This window comes from Periplaneta americana, chromosome 13 (assembly GCF_040183065.1).
Source record: "Periplaneta americana isolate PAMFEO1 chromosome 13, P.americana_PAMFEO1_priV1, whole genome shotgun sequence".
Lineage (NCBI taxonomy): Eukaryota > Metazoa > Arthropoda > Insecta > Blattodea > Blattidae > Periplaneta > Periplaneta americana.
In genome coordinates, this window is record NC_091129.1 from 52,074,920 (window position 1) to 52,094,535 (window position 19,616).

Genomic DNA, 19,616 nt, shown 5'->3' on the forward strand with positions numbered 1-19,616 from the left:
GTTGGGGTGGAAGTCATAGGATGGGGCAGGACTTCTGGACCGCACCTACGGGCGGTTTACGGCAGAAGTCTTTGAACACATTTTGGCAAATGTAATGATCCCTTCCTCCAGAAAACGATATCCAGAAGGAACACTTTTCTTCCAACAGGATAATCATCCGATACACACCGCCAATCGGATTTAAAGAGGTTTGCGAGGAGGCGTGATGACGACCTAGTCGACTGGGCTCCAAATTCACTAGATATGATTCCAATTCAAAATTTGTGGGGTGCAGTCAAAAGGATCCTACGCTCTAATTGGGCAGAACAACCGACCGTTCGGACACCTGAGGAATTGTGGGACAGAGTTCTAGATGCGTGGGAGCAGATGGCCAAGAATTTAGACCTGTTTCATAATCTTGTGGACTCCATGCCGCGCAGAATGAGGGCAGTTGTTGACGCAAGTGGTTTGTGGACGAGATACAAGTCCCCACCACAGGCCTTGTTTTGTTAATACATTAAAAAACTGTTTGGTTTTATTAATTAATTAATTTATTTGTGTTTGATATGCATCCGGTTTTTTAGGATGTGAAACAAATATTTTTGTTTATACAGGCCAGGTCTCACCTATTAATAGCCCACGGGTGATGGGCAATAATATTTTTACAAGGCAGGCATAACGAAGCTTGTTAACAAATGCCATTTCACATTTAAACTAATAAATTAAGTAAAAGTTAAAATAAAAAAAAAAATAATAAATTTACCGTGCAGTAAGGCGAACTCACAACAGATGTCATACTTCTTACCACTGGGCCACACACTTCTCGTAAGGTTTACTATATTATAGACGGACGACGTTCGATGAAGAGACACCACAGCAATGCCTTGCAGTGGGTTACGTTTACACGAGTGAACAGCGCGATAGAACTTAGCATTTCTATTGAGCAAGAGTCGGCCCATTTTTTTTGCCGCTAAGTGTACGCCGTCGATTTACAAATATACAACCATTTTCATCCTGGCGAAATAACAGATCAACAAAAATACTTAATGAAGACCTCAACTCTATTTCGATGTGAGTTTATAAATTTGGATTGAGGCTGAACCCAGAGAAATCTCTGGTAATTGTGATGGTCATCATCGTCTTCTTAGTATTGTAGACTTCAAGAATTTTCCTATCATCATGCTTAATTGTACAATTATTGAATACAGTAAAACATTAAAAAATCTTGTAATCTTTATGGATAATGATCTTAACTGGAACACTCAAGTTTCCCATACACGCAAGAAAATATTGCCGCTGCTCCACCCTTTGAAGCATGTAAAACACTTTCCACAACTTATATTAAAAAAGAAACTTATACAGACACTCGTGATGCCCCATCTGGATTACAGTATTGCGATTCTTTTTGTTAACAAACTTAAGTTGTAACTTAAATGAGAGATTGCAACTTGTTAATAATGTATGTATAAGTTTCGGTTGCTTATCATTTGACATACTGCGTTTTGCCTACTACCAATTCACATATTACAATTTTGTACATTTTTATACCCCCTCATTTGTGACCTAATGCATTCATATACACTGCAATTTTGTATACACCTTTTTTCATACAACATTAGGTAAGCCGGTACTTTCATTCACTATAATTTTGACATAACACACAATTGCTTATATTACACGAGAGTCAGACGTTTTTACTACAATACTATTGTTACTGTTTTCATGGTTACTGTGCATAATTTTTTTGTGATGAAAATATTGCTTTCAAATTTACCCATCCTTATCACTCTCCTTAGGCTTGCCAACTTTCGTAAATAAAAATTAGGGACACAAACGTTACTGATAATTTTATTGCAATAATTATTTCTACCTATCCATCCACATATTCAACAGTAGTACTCTTATAACAGTATAGGCCTATGTATATTTTAACAATCACATCATTTCATATGTAAAAAAAATTACAAAATCTTACCAAAACGATCAAAAAACAATTTGTAAAACAGTATAAAACCCTTATAAAAGAAATTAAAAATAGGAACCATCTTATTGAAGTAATTACTAACCTAATATGAACTAACCTAACTTAACGTAATCTAACTAACCCGAATTAACCTAACCTACCTGTACAAATGATTCCAGCCACTCTTCTCGGAAAATACACAGACATTTACGTGATTTATCACCAGAGCGATCACATCTTTTCATACGTGAGTGGTTGCGGTAGTTTACAAGTCTTTGTTGTTGTCCTCGCTTATATCTAATTTAATTTAATCTAATCTAATCTCATCTCTATCTGTCGTAGAAGTAGTCGTATAAATCTTTCTTTTTTTTTCCACTTTTCCGCCGAAACTAATGAACGACGCATCAAGTGGAACAAAGTGGACGTAATACGGAATGGCGCCAAACTAAAGTCAAAGTGCATAAAGTACATAAGATGAGCACAGAGAATAGGATTCAGTAAGTATCCTGTGATCAAACCTGCCCTAACTTGTGTATTATGATCATTGCATCCATCACTATGTTGACACAACGAGAATTAAATTTCTACCTTAAACATCCGCACTAGAGTCGTAAGTAAGTACGTCTGAATGAGACTATACGGAATTATCTTCCAATCCAGACTAAATTCTAGAATCTGATGGGAACAAAAATCAACTCAAAATATCTAATATTCTATGAAATCGGGACTTTTGATACATGGGCAAATTATTTAGGGACGCGGGACGCAAAGGTCGAAATCGGGACTGTCCCGGAAAAAACAGGACGGTTGGCAAGCCTAACTCTCCTTTCAAATATCACCCATCCTTACAAACTCTTTTTATAGAATTTAAGAAAGAGCAAAGGGACGTACAACAAATGATAATAGAAGTTGATGCTGGAAGAAGGATACGACGTAAAAGAGTGGGCTAGATATCAAAGGGTAAACATCAGGCTACAGAGAATAACACAAAGATATCAAATTTATAAGAATGAAGGTCGCGTATTAGATTACCTACGAATTTGCAGACATAACTTCAATATGTGAAATTAAGAAGTATGTATACGCCAAATGTGACTAGCTTAAATTAGAAGTAGGCCATACGAACATCATGAAAAATTATTATATTATGTCAAATAAAATATTGTTTCAAACGCCAGTCTGCCATTAAACCGTATGCCAATAAATCGAATGTAAAAAGTCAGTATGTCTTCTGGTTTTATGTCAAATCTCATATACTTATATCTAACTTCGTATATGAAACGTCGTGCCACGATAAGTTTCGTCTGTAATATTCAGAAATTCGACCATGTAACACCGTTTCTTGAGCTGCTGTCGTGGGCACGTCTAAAGCAGTGGTCGGCAGGTTGCGCATTTGTGACGTCGGAGCAAGGTCAGATCACATGAACACCTGAAGAGAAGCACAGCAATCGCGCAACGGCAAGCTAGTACAGTTCTGTACACCGGACTAAACGACACTATGTCAATTTTTTACGAAATTGAGGTGTTAGCATACTTTTATTTCATTTTTCGCGCTCTTTTCAGTAGTACAAAGCATTAACTTCTGCGCATAATAATAAGCGATTTAGCATGTTGGAAAGGGTACTATGTGTCATATGATGGTATCGAGGTAAAAAAAAAACGCTTTCATTTAGCTCTCCTGTAACATTCAATATTTGTGATAAAATGCCCTTTACGTTCAGTATACAGAGTTGTATAATAGATAGTTCTGGAGAATTGATGAAGTTCTGATTTTATTTATACATAGTAATTTGCCTAAGTGAGTGTAAACAATTAGACGTAAAAAGTGTTAGTGAAAGACCATTAACATACCGTCAACGGGGGTTACATTGGCCCATTAAGGGTAACATTGGCCCAATAGAGAATATATATTTGAATTTTTATATCTCCCACGAAGTGTGGTATATCTTAATAGCTTCAACTGTACTGTGTAGATGGCAGCTCTTGCCAGCATTTTGTGAGAGATATAACAATTCAAATATGTAATCTCTGTTGGGCCAAAGTTATCCTTACTATGTATAAATAAAATCAGAACTTCATCAATTCTCCAGAACTATCTATTATACAACTCTGTTACCCCCTTTGACGGTATAAACATTGTTTAATAGTGTGGAAACATTTATTTATATTTTTAGAGTATGGGAGCAATGACAAATTGTTTAATTTCTTGTAAGGTACCCTAGCGTGTAAAAAAGTTAAATTTTAGCATCATTATTCAGAATGCCATGCCAATGAATATGACAATTAATGTGAGCGAGATGATCGGCGGGTGTAATACAACAAATTGAAAGACAAGCTGTTGGTTGTTTCTTTGCATTGTTATTGCCACAGTAATTCCAGTTCGTGTCCATAGGAATTCTACTGTCAATATGTAATAATTTTGAAGAATTAAACTGCCTTAATTTGCCATGCTATCAGTACTATCTGAAATGTATCCTATCGCATGCACAAAATCAGATGTATAGGACGTCACTGTAGAGTTCATTTGAAGCTTACCAAGTTACCAGCTTCTCTTCCCCACTCAGACCTCTGGATGCCGATGTTCTTAAAAGAGAGCACAAATGCTCTGAGGGATGACGTCACTGATCCTGCCGGTCACTGGTCTAAAGGAACGATGAATCATAGACGCTCTTTTACTTTTATACAAAATTTTACATAACTCTTCTCCAAATTACTTGTCAACACGCCTTCAGTTCCTAACTACTTCACGAAATCAGCATCAATCTCTACTTTCTATTTCTCGTCACGGAACTTCCCTATACTCATCCTCGTATACTGTATTATTGCCTCACCTCTGGAATTCGTTACCTAGTGACGTCAGAGATTGCCGGACACTGTCACAGTTTAAAAGTAAACTATGAAAATTATGTTTTATCTCATGAAATCGTTTGTAAGAAGTTGCTAAATTTATGCCAAAATTTTTATCTTTTTAAATATTTTGGCAATAATTTCTTTGTGTTGGATTAATCCTTTCTCTTGTCTTTATGCCAGGATACTAGAATAGCTTCTTGTCCCTTGGTTAATAGCAATGATGCTGAGTATCACTGTTATTTTGTGTCTGTATTTGTTGTATACTTTTTTACTTGTTTTTCTTTTTTGCGTAATTTAACATGTTAGACTAATTTATATCGTTTTCACTTTCTACTTGTATGTTCAGTTTTTTATGTCATTTTCATTCTGTCATTCGTTATTGCACTACATTAATTGCATTGATATATAATTTTTCTTGTAGTTATATTGCATTTCTGATGATGTGGAAGAGAGGGTCTGATGATCTTAACTCCACCAGATTAAATAAATAAATAAATAAATAAATAAATAAATAAATAAATAAATAAATAAATAAATAAATAAATAAATATTGTCTTTGCCATTTTCCTTATCGTGATATTTCTTTTTGTTGTCTTTTTTCTTTGTCATTTTAATCGTCCTTACCATTCTTCATGTCTTTGTCATAGTCCTCATTGTTATATTTCTTGTTTTTAATGGCCCTTATAATCGTCTTGGTTTTTAATGTAGTCGTGTTCCCTATTTTAGTTTTTCTTCTTATCGTGGTCTTCGTTGTTATCGTCTTCTTTGTTCTTATCGCGATCCTTATCGTGATCTTTGCTTGTTGTGATCCTTATCGCGGTCCATATCCTGGTCCTTATCGTGATCTTTATTCTAGTCAATGTCGTGAATCTTATCCTGATCCTTGTAAAACATGTCGTGGTCCTAAATGTGAGCCTTGTCGTGGTGCTTGTCGTAGTCCATGTCGTGTTCCTTACGACGGTCTTCATCGTTTTCCTTGTTCTTGACTTTGTTGTGATCCTTATCATGGAACTTCTTGAGCTATGGTCCTTATGGTTCTTGTTGCCTTTGTCATAGTGCTTATCGTGATCTTCGTCCTAGTCCTGATCCTTTTCTTGGTGCTTGTTGTATCCCATGTCTTCATCCTTATCGTAGTCATTTTCGTTGTCTTTGTCTTTGTCCGTGTTGCGGTCATTATTTTTTCATGGTCCTTATCGTGTTCGTGACCCATATCGTGGTTTTTATCGTGTTCCTTATTGTACCGCTTGTCTCGCAGTGTCACCCCAACCCACGAGTCATGACGTCATAATATATACTCCGTGCATTCCAAACTTCAAGCTGGTGTCTCGATGACCCTAGGCCGAGGCCTGGTTCTAAGTTACAATTATATAAATATGGTCTTCAATTTTGATAAGACGTGTGCGACATGCGTTTCACGAGAGATTAGCACATTTGTCTTGTATAAGGAAAGATACAAATGCAGAGAAAGGTGCACAAGTGACGTCATCTTTCAAGCCAGTGCCAGTATAGACATGATTATGGCGCGCAATGAAAATAAATTTGCTGTCCTCGCTGATATTAAAGAAAATGAAACACTTTTTGTTCATTTTCCGATAAGTGCATAAAGCAAGATAAAGTGGAAGCATGGATGAAATTGTTGTTTAGTCAACTGTCCCAAGACAGATCTGAATCTCATAAGTGATACCAACAAGGCACCACTTATGAGGCAACTAAGCCAGGAGATAATTGGGTAGCGGTAGCTACTGCTGAAGGTGAAATTCCATTCCGATAATTTTAAATAAAATTTTATTAATTATAATAGTGTAACAATACTCTGATATATAAATGTTAAATTAATGAAAGAATCTGTCATCTTGGTATAATATGTAAAAATGGTTACGGATATATAAATTATTTCGAATGACTCTGTCGTCAATTATTGTAAGTGTTGTAACATGAGAGTAAAATAGTATTCGAAAGAACTGAGTGGTCGCAGACTTGCGAAGCCTAGAGTTCTTGGTTCATATATAGGCGCCCTAGCTGAGACAGCGATAAAGATGCTAGTGCAGTATTGTCGAAGTAAGAACAGAGAGGCAGCAACAAACAATTCAATTATCGTTCAATGAATAATGATTTGCCTAAAAAATAATACTTGATTTGACCCTATATTTATTATTATTGTTATTATCATTATTTTGAGAGTCTATCATAACCCGAGGCAACCAGTAGCAGCCGGGTTTACCCATGCGTTTAAACGACACTGCACTGGCTTGGAATCTGCACGAACGCAGGACAACAACGGAGACATCACAAGTCAAGGGCAAAGATCTGGTCCCTGGAATAGAGCTAAATCTCCCTCCATACCGGGAAACGAACCACGGACAGTTCAGTTGGATTGGGAAGCGCGTTTGCTATCTACGGAGCCACAGCTGCGGATACTTTCTCTTAACAAATTACCCTTATTAATACCTTAATCGCGATGTTACCGCACGACCTCTTGCTCTTAATAAGCTTACTTGCATAATGTGGAAGTAAAGAAAAAGTCCTAGTAGGAGGAAGTATATTGCATTAATTTTAATTTTGTATGTAGCCTCATGCACATTGCACTAATTGCGCTTTGCGTGCTTCAGATTTTAGAAATAGGACTGGTATGTAGCACCAATATTGACAGTCTTTGCTCTGTTGTTTTGACACCCCTACTTCACAGGAAGTAAATCAGTATGTGTCGTTCTTGCGAAATAGAGGCTGTGCGGTTTAGCTGATTACATCGTCAGAGCTTACGGAAATGCATAATTAATATTCCATGCTCCTTGAAAACAGCAAAAGAAATGTTTCCTTCCTTTTCGTGAAGTTGAGGAAAAGAATCTATGCGCAATGCACTCTGCATGATATTTCTTGAACATACATATAATGCCAATTTTATATATATCTTTGTGTGAAGTGAACTTGGATCAATGTCTTTGGATAAAGTAATAGATCTATCTTTTCTTATCATCATAAAGTGTGTACTGTCTCTCTCTACTTAATGCATTACCTGTGCTTCTCATCCACCTCACAGGGTTAAGAAACTCAGATGTGAAGTATTGTATTTCATAAATACTTAAACCGTTTTCATATAATATTAAGGTAAAATTGATAAATGTCCTGGAGATGAAACGAGAATATTTTTAAAAACCAGCTAAGCATTAAACAGTGTAGGTACATGTGGAACAGAAGTTCTTAATTCTCTTTAAATTAAGTATTCCTCATTTTCTTACCCGGTTGTAATGTTAGTACAGTACAAAAGTGAACAAACACAATTTACACAAAAACTTAATACTAAACACAAAACAAAGAACACATCAAAACACACAATAACGCGCCAATATAATACAAATCTAACGAAAAGATTACAAAAAAAAAAAAATCAAACGACAAAATTACAAAACAGCAGTACAGTTACAACACAATAACATGTGTGTGTCTAATGCCTACCCACCTCACTTGCGTAGTTCGGGTTCCGCATACTGTGGATAGATGACAGGACTGTGATCCATCTTCAAGTTGCACATCACTTCGGCGGGCCACGTTATGCATGATGTGTATCTGCGAAGAGTTATGTTATGTACTAGGATGAGTGTATGGGTAAGTGTTCGTGTAAGTGTAGTGTAGGGAATGGGTGAGGATGACCATAAAGGTGAAGAAGAGAGAAGGGGAAACTCCGTGCGGGCACGTAGCCTACTCCTGTCGAATAGCACCAAGGGGGCCACCAGGCTTAACGTCCCCATCCGACAGACGAATCACTATCAACACTGACATAGTATGCCTTCTCTTCATATGCACTGCGGAGAGATTTGAGATTTAACCCAGGCATATTGGTGCACAAATGTAATGATTAGAATTTGTGCACAGCCATCTCTCCTAGTCCCGAGGTAGAAACTTTATATGAAAATTTCTAACTCCGCCGTGAATCGAACCCGGCAAGTCTAGAGGCAAACGCGCTACCATAGAGCTAACTCGGCGAACTTCAACACAATAACGTAAATGCAAAATAACATGGTTACAAAATCATAGCATAAACACGACTCACAACACAAAACTTTTCGAATACACTAAATCACCCTTAGCACTAGCTGAAGAAAGTACTACCTGCTTAAGTTACACTTTTAACGATTACACAAATCTTAACCAACTTTAACATTTACGGAACACTTAAACACTTCGAACTCTTACTCTATGCTTATTTTTTCATAAACATTTCGCAGCATTAAACGCTTTCAAGCGAAGCAACAACACAGAAAACATAAACAGAACAAAGGAAAATGTAAAACAACATGGGGACTTTAACACAGATATTCATGGCACACACTGTCATAACATTTGGTTAATAGTAAATAATTTAGACTTATTAGTTTTCTTATTGTAACAGCATATTAAAGACATTCTGCATTCTTTTAAATGGTTGAAGGAGAGTCCTAAGAAGCCGCTGCAGGTAACGGATTCGAATCTAATTTACAAACGAAAATTTCCTATCGGTACTTTTAATTTTGTGATTAATACCCTTTAGTAATAAGTAGTTTTTCCTACATACTACAGGCTCTATGTCTGTATACGCCTTAAATACTAGAGAGAACCTAGATTTATCCGCCTACGCTAGAATGCCATAACCTAGTTCAAGGATTTTTTCGCGCCCATATTCCTTGCCATAAGTTATGATAAAGTGCAGAATGAAAATGCGATTAATTTATATATCGTTTATTAATCAGTGACAACTTCAGTCGCATTTAGTATAAATAGCTTTCATTACATGCTATGTCTGTCCATATATGCTACAGTATAGCTTACACAAAATGTTGAGGATATTTAATTTATATTTATTTTTCCGAGTATTTTTATTCACAAATTTTCCTTTTCTCCTATCTTCTAAATCCTAGATCATATATACCCAGGTTGCTCGGCGTTTATAGGCTTTGATGGTAACAACTTTTGTCAGGTTTACTATGCTGCCATCTATTTGTTATATAAGGAGTCACGTCATAACTCCCATTTGAATTGCATTAGCGATTGTACTTCCATCTCGTGTTCGTTTACGACGGACGGGTGGCGATCCTGGTGGTTGTTCTCTTCAAAGTACAACCGATTTAAACATAGAGATGAGCAATCTATATGTGATCTGGGTCTAAACGAATTAGGTTACGTTATTTTTTTTAAGTAATCCTTATAGACATAATGTCTTTTCCGCTTTATTAGGCACTCGAGAATATAGTCGTTAAGAGTTTTTATTTTGTATAGAGAACAATTGTATATTATTTAGTAAAATAAAAGTTCATAATTTTCTTTAGTAGAAAATATAATATTTAGTGCTCATAATTCCTAAATGTTATGATTGGTACATGCGGGAAATTCATAGTTTAGACAAAATCATTGTGCGCAGACATTAAAAAAAGTAACCTACGCATATTTTAATGTTCAGATTTTCGGCATCACAATGCCTCTTCTATTTTACTTCTTGTGGTGAGAAAATTAAATTAATAAGACGTGAAAAATTGTTCCAAGGGAGTTGATTATACTGAATTTCTTCTCGATATTTTCTTTACAAAAGAATTAGCCTTTAAAACACATCACACTTCAAAGATAAGCATGTTACCTACTTCACAAAACATACATATGAAGCAAACGTTGATTGTTGAAATAAATACGATGTTCAAACTTGGATGAAAATTGTTCTACTCAAGATTTATTTGTAGATGAATAACTTTAGGCCTACCTGTCTCGCGGTGGTCATTGTAGCACATGGAACAACACAGCTACATACTCAAACGTCGACGCTCCACCTGTTTTATAGCAACAGACAAATCCCTCGTTTATCTAATCATAATCAACACTAACCCCGCGGGAATGTCCACTTGCTGGTGGTTTCATCGCCGCCACCAGCTTGACCAACAAAGGAAGTGGCGACAATTCGTAAAACAATAGGAAATCCTTGTAGTCTGCTTTGAAGCGCTGTTAGTGCTCCGTGAGGTTGTAGACGCGGCTCTGCTCATAAAGTTCAAGCTACTGTGTTTAATATCATATGCTGCAAATGTGCTTTGTAAAACTCATAAAAGTATTATTTTAGATACCGATACGTGATAGATTTCTATTGTAAAATTCGGGATTCATGCTTTATTAAGGTACAAAATTTGTTAGACCTAATAAATTAAGCACTTCATTAGATGAATAGCTAGAGCAATGATGTGCAAATGGAATGTCATAACTAGGAACTGCACTTTGTCTTACGAGGCTACAAGATTAAGTATTACTGGAGTTTTCATGTGAACGATGTGAGTACATCTAGCAAGCGAAGGACTATTGCTCATGCTACTTTTGTTTCATCAAGTAGGGCAGAACAAACCATGGACCACCTTAACAATTACACTAATATTTACAATTTGAATTATTTAAACTATGTACATTAGAATACGCTATATTTACTGTTTATACTATAGAACTGATAAAGAATTTGGGCCTACCTTGATCGAAAATTATTTACAACATTAAGCTTAGCTGTGTACAGAGACATCATTTTATTTTTATTAACATTTTTAATATTAACCTGACTATACCTTTGGATTAACGGTTGAGAATAGGATATAGGCCCTACCGTTTGCTACCCCCTTTCACGACTGGAGTTAGATGATACTGGCGTAAAATACAAACAAATCACTTTACTAGGTATAGGAGGGAAGAAAAGTATGTAGTTCATCCATTTGCGTAAACTAGGAAATTTTGCAATTCTGAGTTTGATAATTTTCATTAGGTTTTTTTTTTATCAAAATACAGTACAGTATTAACAATAAGTTTTTTACCCACGAACTGAGTTATCCATGCAACGTATTCATTATGCAGTGTATATTATACTGTCTACAGCACATTAACATACGATATAGAGGATGAAGTTAATATGAAAAATAATCATGATGTGCATATTTAAACATTTTTGAAAGTGATGGCCGTTCATTTCGATACAAGTTTCAGTTCTTTGTACATATTATTGCACTATAGACTATTGAATCTAATTTCAATTACCAGTTTCGTCCTTCGTACTACTAACTCATGTCGAAATAATTCTGTACCTACCCTATAAAAGAGTACCTTTACTTCTGCCCGATCCGAAAAGATAAAAGTGGTTATGTCGCAGGCTGGAAGAAAGAAGGGAAATCACGTTAATTACTTAACGAGGCCCTTTTAAGTTATTTTAAACAGTTGTATAATATTACGTAGACGTCCAATTCCTAACAGAAATTAATGTTTTCAGAAAAGAGCTAAGACTGCCCAGCCACCAGCTTTTACAGTGGGGCGAGCAGAAGCAGGTGGGGGGAAATTGGAATGCGACGTAGGCAAACGGACGACAGTACCTGTGCGAAAATATGATTCAATATTGAAAGCTTTTCGTCACTGGAAAACGCGAACATATTTCTGGAACGTACTATACTCACTAGGCGGCCGGGTAGCTCAGTTGGTAGAGCAGCTGGCTACGGACTGGAAGGTCCGGGATTCGATCCCAGGTGGTGACAGGATTTTTTCTCGTTGCCAAACTTTCAGAACGGCCCCGAGGTTCACTCAGCCTCCTATAAAATTGAGTACCGGGTCTTTCCCGGGGGTAAAAGGCGGTCAGAGCGTGGTGCCGACCACACCACCTCATTCTAGTGCCGAGGTCATGGAAAGCATGGGGCTCTACCTCCATGCCCCCCAAGTGCCTTCATGGCATGTTACGGGGATACCTTTTTACTATACTCACTAATTCAGTACTGCTTACTATATGCGGCCTTGGTTCTGTGTGGAGGACAGTTGGAACTTCATTAGTAGAAGGGGTGGGAGTGAAGTACATTCAAAAACTCAGGTACAATAAAAAATTGAAGTAAAAATAAAATTATGTCCCTGTACAATGTTGTGCATTGTAATACAATGTATTTTATTTCACAATACTATGAGTATTATAGCCTACTTATTTTATAAATTGTGTACAATTATGTAAATAATGTTTCATCATGCAAACCTTCATTCTTTATGATAGTGTATTAGTGAAAATAGAGTAGGTATTTTCGTCTACTTTCAAAACCCGATTGTCAGGAAGACTGCTTTTCATCTCTTGAATATGATCTTTCTTCAAATATTGCTTTTGTAAAATATTTATTTTTAATATATCAATTTTCCTTCATTATGTTAATCATTTCTTCGATTCAAATTTTCTTATTTAACACTAAATTCTACTTGTTTTATTGTTCAGAATTGCACAAGTTGATATTATTATTATTATTATTATTATTATTATTATTATTATTATTATTATTATCATTATATTGTTTCCTGTATTGAAGTTATTTATATTTGATATGCATTTTTATACTGGTTGACTGGAAGAGAAGACCTTATGGCCTTAACTCTGCTAGTACAATAAAAATAAACTAAATAAAATACATGAGCAAATAATTTAAATTATTGTAGTATCAATCTTTATCACTTGAATGCATTCTCAACAATTTCCTAGGAGAAGTTTTGAATCATTAATAGAACGTCGACTGCAGAACAAACAAATAGACTCATAATACCTGTGCCACGCGCCAAATAATGTCATGCCAAAATACTGTATAAACAACTAGCCATATATCCGTACGCCTGGGACAGACTACAGTTCCTAGTCATAACTACAGTGTATTCGATAACTTTAGTAAAATTGATCCTCTACGTCATAACTAAAGTCCCGGTTTTGGTTTGTAAGTTAGTTTGAATATAAGGTAGGTGTACGTCAATCATATGCTTGGTATGGAGAACAAGTTGCAAGTCAACAGTTCACGCTGCGGTCTCTCCCCGCACGTTCCGACACTGTGTGTATTTTCATCTATTCGTGTACCTGTGCCTATAAGTCATGAACAACCGGAATTGTACTCATGTACAAAATACCACTTGGATTTGATAACAATAATAACGAAGTGTTTATTTAAAGACAGATTATATGCAATAAAAGATAATTTTTTACTACGTGTAGACAAAACTAAACACTTTCCGAAGCTAGCCCGTTTATTTTCGGGAGCCACAGTTACTTTGCCTGCCATAATAAATTCACTTCTATTAAATTCCCCAAAGTAAAATAAAAAAAAATGCTCACACATGCAATGAGAAAACTATTCGAGCTAAGATAAAAATACATTTTGTGAAATATATTAAACAATATAAAATATCTATACAATGCGAACACACACTCTCAAAGGAGCTCTGTGCTCTCCACTGAAAATATGTAGTGACGATATCTTAAGATGCGAAGCAAATATAATAATATTAATCTAATAAGTTCATTCAAATTTCTTCCTACAACCGCCTTTCTTAACATTATGTGTTTAGTCATAGCGACATAAAAGAAATCAAAATCTTAAAAAAATTGAACTCAATAAACAATTCAGGCACCACATACAAATTTTTATTCGCCATGACTACATGTTGCCGGAATTTGTCTACTCCTGATTTTTACACTAAGTGAAACGCATCTAGAAACTTTAGAGATAATTAAACTTTGGAATTAACAAATTAAAAATCATAAATGTCAGCACAAACTTAAAATAAAAGAAATTAGGACCTATGAGTGCGTGTTTTATGAGCCTCTCCACATTGTAATCATGACTAAACATGTTAAGTGGTTTCAATGAAACGTTTCTCCTTCTTTCTGATAAAATACATGTTCTTCTTTCTTAATAAAGTGCTGACTACCAAATTCTTCTATTAGAGCACGGGTTTCCATGAGCCCAGCCTTGTTTTGTTTTCTCATGTTCACTGAACAGCAGACCTGATCTGTGTAGTAGGATCTGGGGCCACCGATCTATATTTCACATATACCTACACTGTTGCGGATCGCTTGGAGGCTTTAGGTAACCAAACGCAAGACTCTGGTCATAAAGCAGGCATCACTTCCTGCTTCCCAGACTACTTTAAGTAAGCATATTTTGGAACGAGGACGAAAATTTTAATAACAAGTAGCTATCGAAACGGTTGCTGACGAAATGTGGATTACGTGCGAGTATGGTAATGAATTTCTTCTTGTAAATTTATATGTAAACTCTTTTATTTTGATAGGCAACACTAAATAGGGCCAATGTAGATTATTTACACCGAAATTAAAGATAATGATGCTGCCATATACTGTACGTACTTAAAAAATAGGATCGAGAAGGCAGTTTACGAATAGAGAATTTCAATTTCCTGGCTCAATTACGCTCGGCCATTCCGAATCTCATGTTGAACTCCCTGTTTTAATAATAAGATCTATAACCTAATCAGATATTCTGACAATCACGAACGCCATCCAACATACACGTGGAAGAATAGCTGACGCGGTACAGCCGCAAATAAAGAAGCTAAACGTAGGAATTCATAATGAAGCAGTAGAGCAAGTGAAGAGCTTCAGATACTTGGGTTGTGTTATAAGTAGTAACTTGAGCTGCTGCCAGGAAGTCAAAAGAAAGGTACTGGTAGCTATGACAAAAGAAGCTTTTAATAGAAAAAAGAGTATCTTCTGCGGACCTCTGGAAAAAGAACTAAGAAAGACTCTAGGGAAGTGTTTTCTGTGGAATTTAGGATTGTATGTGGCAGAAATATTGACATTACGACGAAGTGAAGAGAAGCGACTATACTGTTTTCGCTGTAAGAAAAATCCTAATGTAAACATAAGCACGTTGCTGTCATACCCGTGATTGGCTCCCAGTCGAAACACTCACATGACGCAGAAAAATATAGTTCGTATTTGGAAACCACAATCTTGTATTATTTTAAAATAAAAAAATTGAATTCTAGTTGTTAAATACGATGAAACATTTAACTTCACTCATGTGTAAAACGCTATGTAAAAGAAAAGCTACTTTTATATTTTGTTATGCACTATGAACGCGGATGAACACCAACAGTAATACCGAGGTAGTTTGTTCTTGTAACAAGCTGGCGTCATTTGAGCTGGTAGTTGTTCACGTAAACTAGTATTGAAGTATGGCTTCTGTATCCTCAACTGTCCATTGTGAAGACATAAGACTTAAAAATAATTTAATTGTAGTAATTATAAAGTAAATGTTTCCTAAACAAATGAATGCATAGTAGTGAGGTTAGGCCTACTTGTCGAGTAAGGGAATTGTTTAACATGAAACAGAATGTACAACAGTAGGCGAGAACATGTACTGAGAATCTATGGCGCCAAACAATGGCCAATGAAGCCTCACTTCAGTCACGTGCTATTGTTTACATTGGGATTTTTCTTACAGCGAAAAGATTATAGAAGCATGTGAAATGGACAAACAGAATAAGAAATGAAGCTGTGTTAGAAAGAATGGGTGGAGAAAGAATGATGCTAAAACTGATCAGGAAGAAAGAAAAGAATTGGTTGGATCACTGTCCGAGAAGAAACTGCCTACTGAAGGATTCACTAGAAGGAATGGTGAACGGGAGAAGAGTTCGGGGCAGAGGAAGATATCAGATGATAGACATTAAGATATATGGATCATATACGGAGACAAAGAGGAAGGCAGAGTTGCAGTGAAAAATCTGTCATTGGGCAGAAATCTATGCATGAATGAATGGGATCTAAAGAAACTAATTTGCAGTTGTCACTTATATTGTAGCAGATAATTTCCAATTGTGTGTTTCCCATCATTTAGGCCTATGTATTTCCTTCCGAATGAAAGAGCTGTGAAATAGTTATTTTAAGTGTTGTATTTAATTCTAAAGAAGCTCAAGAAATACTGAAATCTTTCCGATAGCTTTGAATATTGAAAGTGGGTTGTATAATAAATTAAACATAGAAGTGCATTACTATTTTATAAAAGTTTGCACTCTAGGTGCATTTAATGATGTAAACATAATTTAAAATATTGTAAAGGTACAGTATGTTGTAAACATATCTTTCTTCCTTTCTAGGAATGTTATAACTTATACAATTTTTAATAAATAATAATAATAATAATAATAATAATAATAATAATAATATTATTATTATTATTATTATTATTATTATTATTATTATTATTATTATTATTAAGAAGAAGAAGAATCATCATCATCATCATTATTGGCGAGCTACGCTACAGCCCTTTAAGGGCTCATACCACCAGCTGGCCTCACATACACATGCCGAAGCAGAGAACGACGATCATGAAGTATCGAATAGTTAATACGATGATTCCCCAGCCGTTATATTTGACTTTCATAAAGGGGTTTCGCTACCTATCGTAGCTTGTCAAGTGCATCACGATGCTGGGTAGGCACAAGTCAATTACACAGGCCGAAAGTTCTTGAGGACTTGAACCAATGCTCATTACGTACCGTGAATCCTAGAGAGGAAGCTTAGATCACGACGCCACGGCGCTGGACATAATTTTTAATTACATTTTTATAGACGTGGGCATCAGTAGTACATTTCGCACGGAGTCGAACGTAGCCACGTGACTTCCCTCCCTCCATACCCCTAGCTGTTTACCAGTCCGACCGGTCTGAGGTAACGGAAGTCAGCGGTGGATTTCGCTAAAATAATGTCGCTCTCTAAGGAAGCTCCTGAAGTAAAAAAGTCGAAAAAATATTACTTCCACAAAGAATGGGAAAATGAATTCTTTTGTTGCGAAGAAGGGGAAAGTGTTCGGTGCTTATTATGCTACAAAATTTTACTAGCAGTCAAGAAGAGCAACGTTCAGCGACATTATGAAAGCTGTCATAACGAACACAGACAAATTAAAGGCAAGTGTTTGATTTCAATATTTATAGTATATTAATTTTAAGCTTTCATATGATTTTATGGAGTTTACTCTTCTTCTGCTTCTCCAATCTTCTTCCATGAGGTTTGGTAATCGTTTTTTATTCTGTAATAATATTGTATTTTTTCAGGTTGTGATCGTACAAAACAGTTAGTAGAGTTGAAAGAGAAATATCAGGCTAGAGACAAATCCAACACAGAAAAAAGCTTAGGTAGTGAAATTTTATCGAAAAGAATTGTTCAGGCAAGTTATCGGATAGCTTGGGAGATCGCGAAAGCTAAAAAATGTTACACAGAAGGGGAAAGAGTTGAAAGAGAAATATCAGGCTAGAGACAAATCCAACACAGAAAAAAGCTTAGGTAGTGAAATTTTATCGAAAAGAATTGTTCAGGCAAGTTATCGGATAGCTTGGGAGATCGCGAAAGCTAAAAAATGTTACACAGAAGGGGAATTTATAAAGAAATGTCTGAATGAGGCTGTTGGATTAATATGTCCAGAACAAAAAAATATGTTTGAAAAACTGAAACTTTCCCGTCGAACAATAGGTAGAAGAGTTGTGAATATTTCAAATGATATTAAAAAACAATTGGAAGTTAAAGTGGGACAGTTTATGGTGTACTCCATTGCCATAGATGAGAGCACGGACATAACAGATACGGCACAATTAGTATTATTCATCCGAGGAGTGGATGAGAAGCTTGTTATTAATGAATATCTATTGGACTTAATCCCTTTGATGGCTACTACCACAGGTGACGATATTTTCAAAGCGTTCTGTTCATCCGTAGAAAAACGAAATCTAGACTGGTCGAAATTAATATCTGTCACAACTGACGGAGCACCATGCATGGCTGGTGAGAAAAAAGAATTCGTCGGCAGGTTAAAATCTTATTTGACTGCACGGGGAAGATCTGATACTATTTACAGTTTTCACTGTATAATACATCAACAGGTTTTAAGCTCGAAAATTGCTAACGTCGAAAGTGTTATGAACGTTGTACTGAAAACAATTAATAAAATAAAATCGAAATCACTGAAACATAGACAATTCAGGCAATTGTTGAAAGAGATGGGTGATGGATATGAAGACATGGCATACTACACACAAGTGAGATGCCTCAGTCGTGGGAAAATGTTGAAGAGGTTTTTTGATCTGCGGAACACCATAAGTGATTTCTTTAACAAGCAGGTACCGTTTGCATTTCAGTAATTAAACTTAAAATAATGCAACTACTGTAACTTAATAATAATAATAATAATAATAATAATAATAATAATAATAATAATAATAATAATAAACAGTAATAATAGTGTCGGCCTGAATGACGGAGTCGGTAGTGATGGCCTTCTGTGCCCGCGGTTGCGGGTTCGATCCCGGCCAAGGTCGATGGCATTAAGTGTGCTTAAATGCGACAGGCTCATATCAGTAGATTTAGTGGCATATAAAAGAACTTCTGCGGGAAAAATTCCGGCACACCGGCGACGCTGATATGACCTTGGCAGTTGTGGCGTCGTTTTAATAGAACATAATTTTTTATTTTTTTAAATAATAGTAGTAGTAGGAGTAGAAATAGGAGTAGGAGTGGTGGTGGTGGTGTGTAGTAAGTAGTAGTAGTAAGTAATAGTAACGTAATAACATCGTCGGTTTGCAAGCAAAACACATTAAGTCAAAAATATTACTTCTGAGAAAAAGATATTTTTATTCCGACAAAACTGAATCCTCAAAATATTATTAATTTGAGTAAGTTATTTCTTTTTAATTGTATTTTATTTTCCAATTCTAAGTTTATACATAAGCAGTATGTACAGTACAAATGCCTTTTGCTCAGAAGTAATATTCCTCACTTAATGTATTTTGCTTGTAAACCGACTATATAATCATTATGCGTTTCCTTTTCAGGGTGAAACGATAAATGAATTGACAGACGAGAGGTGGATCATTGATTTGGCTTTTCTGTGCGACATAACCAGCACTTTTAACGATTTCAACATTTTTCTTCAAGGAAAAGATAAAAATATCGTACATATGTACGATGAATTAAAGCTGTTTGTGTCACAACTGCGTCTATTTCTGATGCAGTTAAATCAGAGAGAATTTTATC

The 19,616-nt window shown here is 35.8% G+C and overlaps 2 protein-coding genes across 6 annotated transcripts in view; one reads left to right on the plus strand and one right to left on the minus strand.

Annotated features, from left to right (window-relative positions):
- Positions 1 to 10,660, minus strand: part of LOC138711897 (solute carrier family 2, facilitated glucose transporter member 8-like) — a 140,329-nt gene extending 129,669 nt beyond the window's left edge. The window contains exons 1-2 of one of the 3 annotated variants that reach the window (XM_069843177.1): positions 10,518 to 10,648; positions 8,250 to 8,356 (exon numbers count right to left, since the gene is read on the minus strand). In XM_069843177.1, the coding sequence (XP_069699278.1) occupies positions 8,250 to 8,276 (27 nt within the window). In that variant the 5' untranslated portion in view covers positions 8,277 to 8,356; positions 10,518 to 10,648. Of the gene's footprint in view, positions 1 to 8,249; positions 8,357 to 10,517 lie in introns of all 3 variants that reach the window. The other 2 variants (XM_069843179.1, XM_069843178.1) reach the window with 2 other exon arrangements.
- The window catches only part of LOC138711898 (facilitated trehalose transporter Tret1-like), a 209,773-nt gene that overhangs the window by 49,890 nt on the left and 140,267 nt on the right, over positions 1 to 19,616 (plus strand). The window lies entirely within an intron of this gene.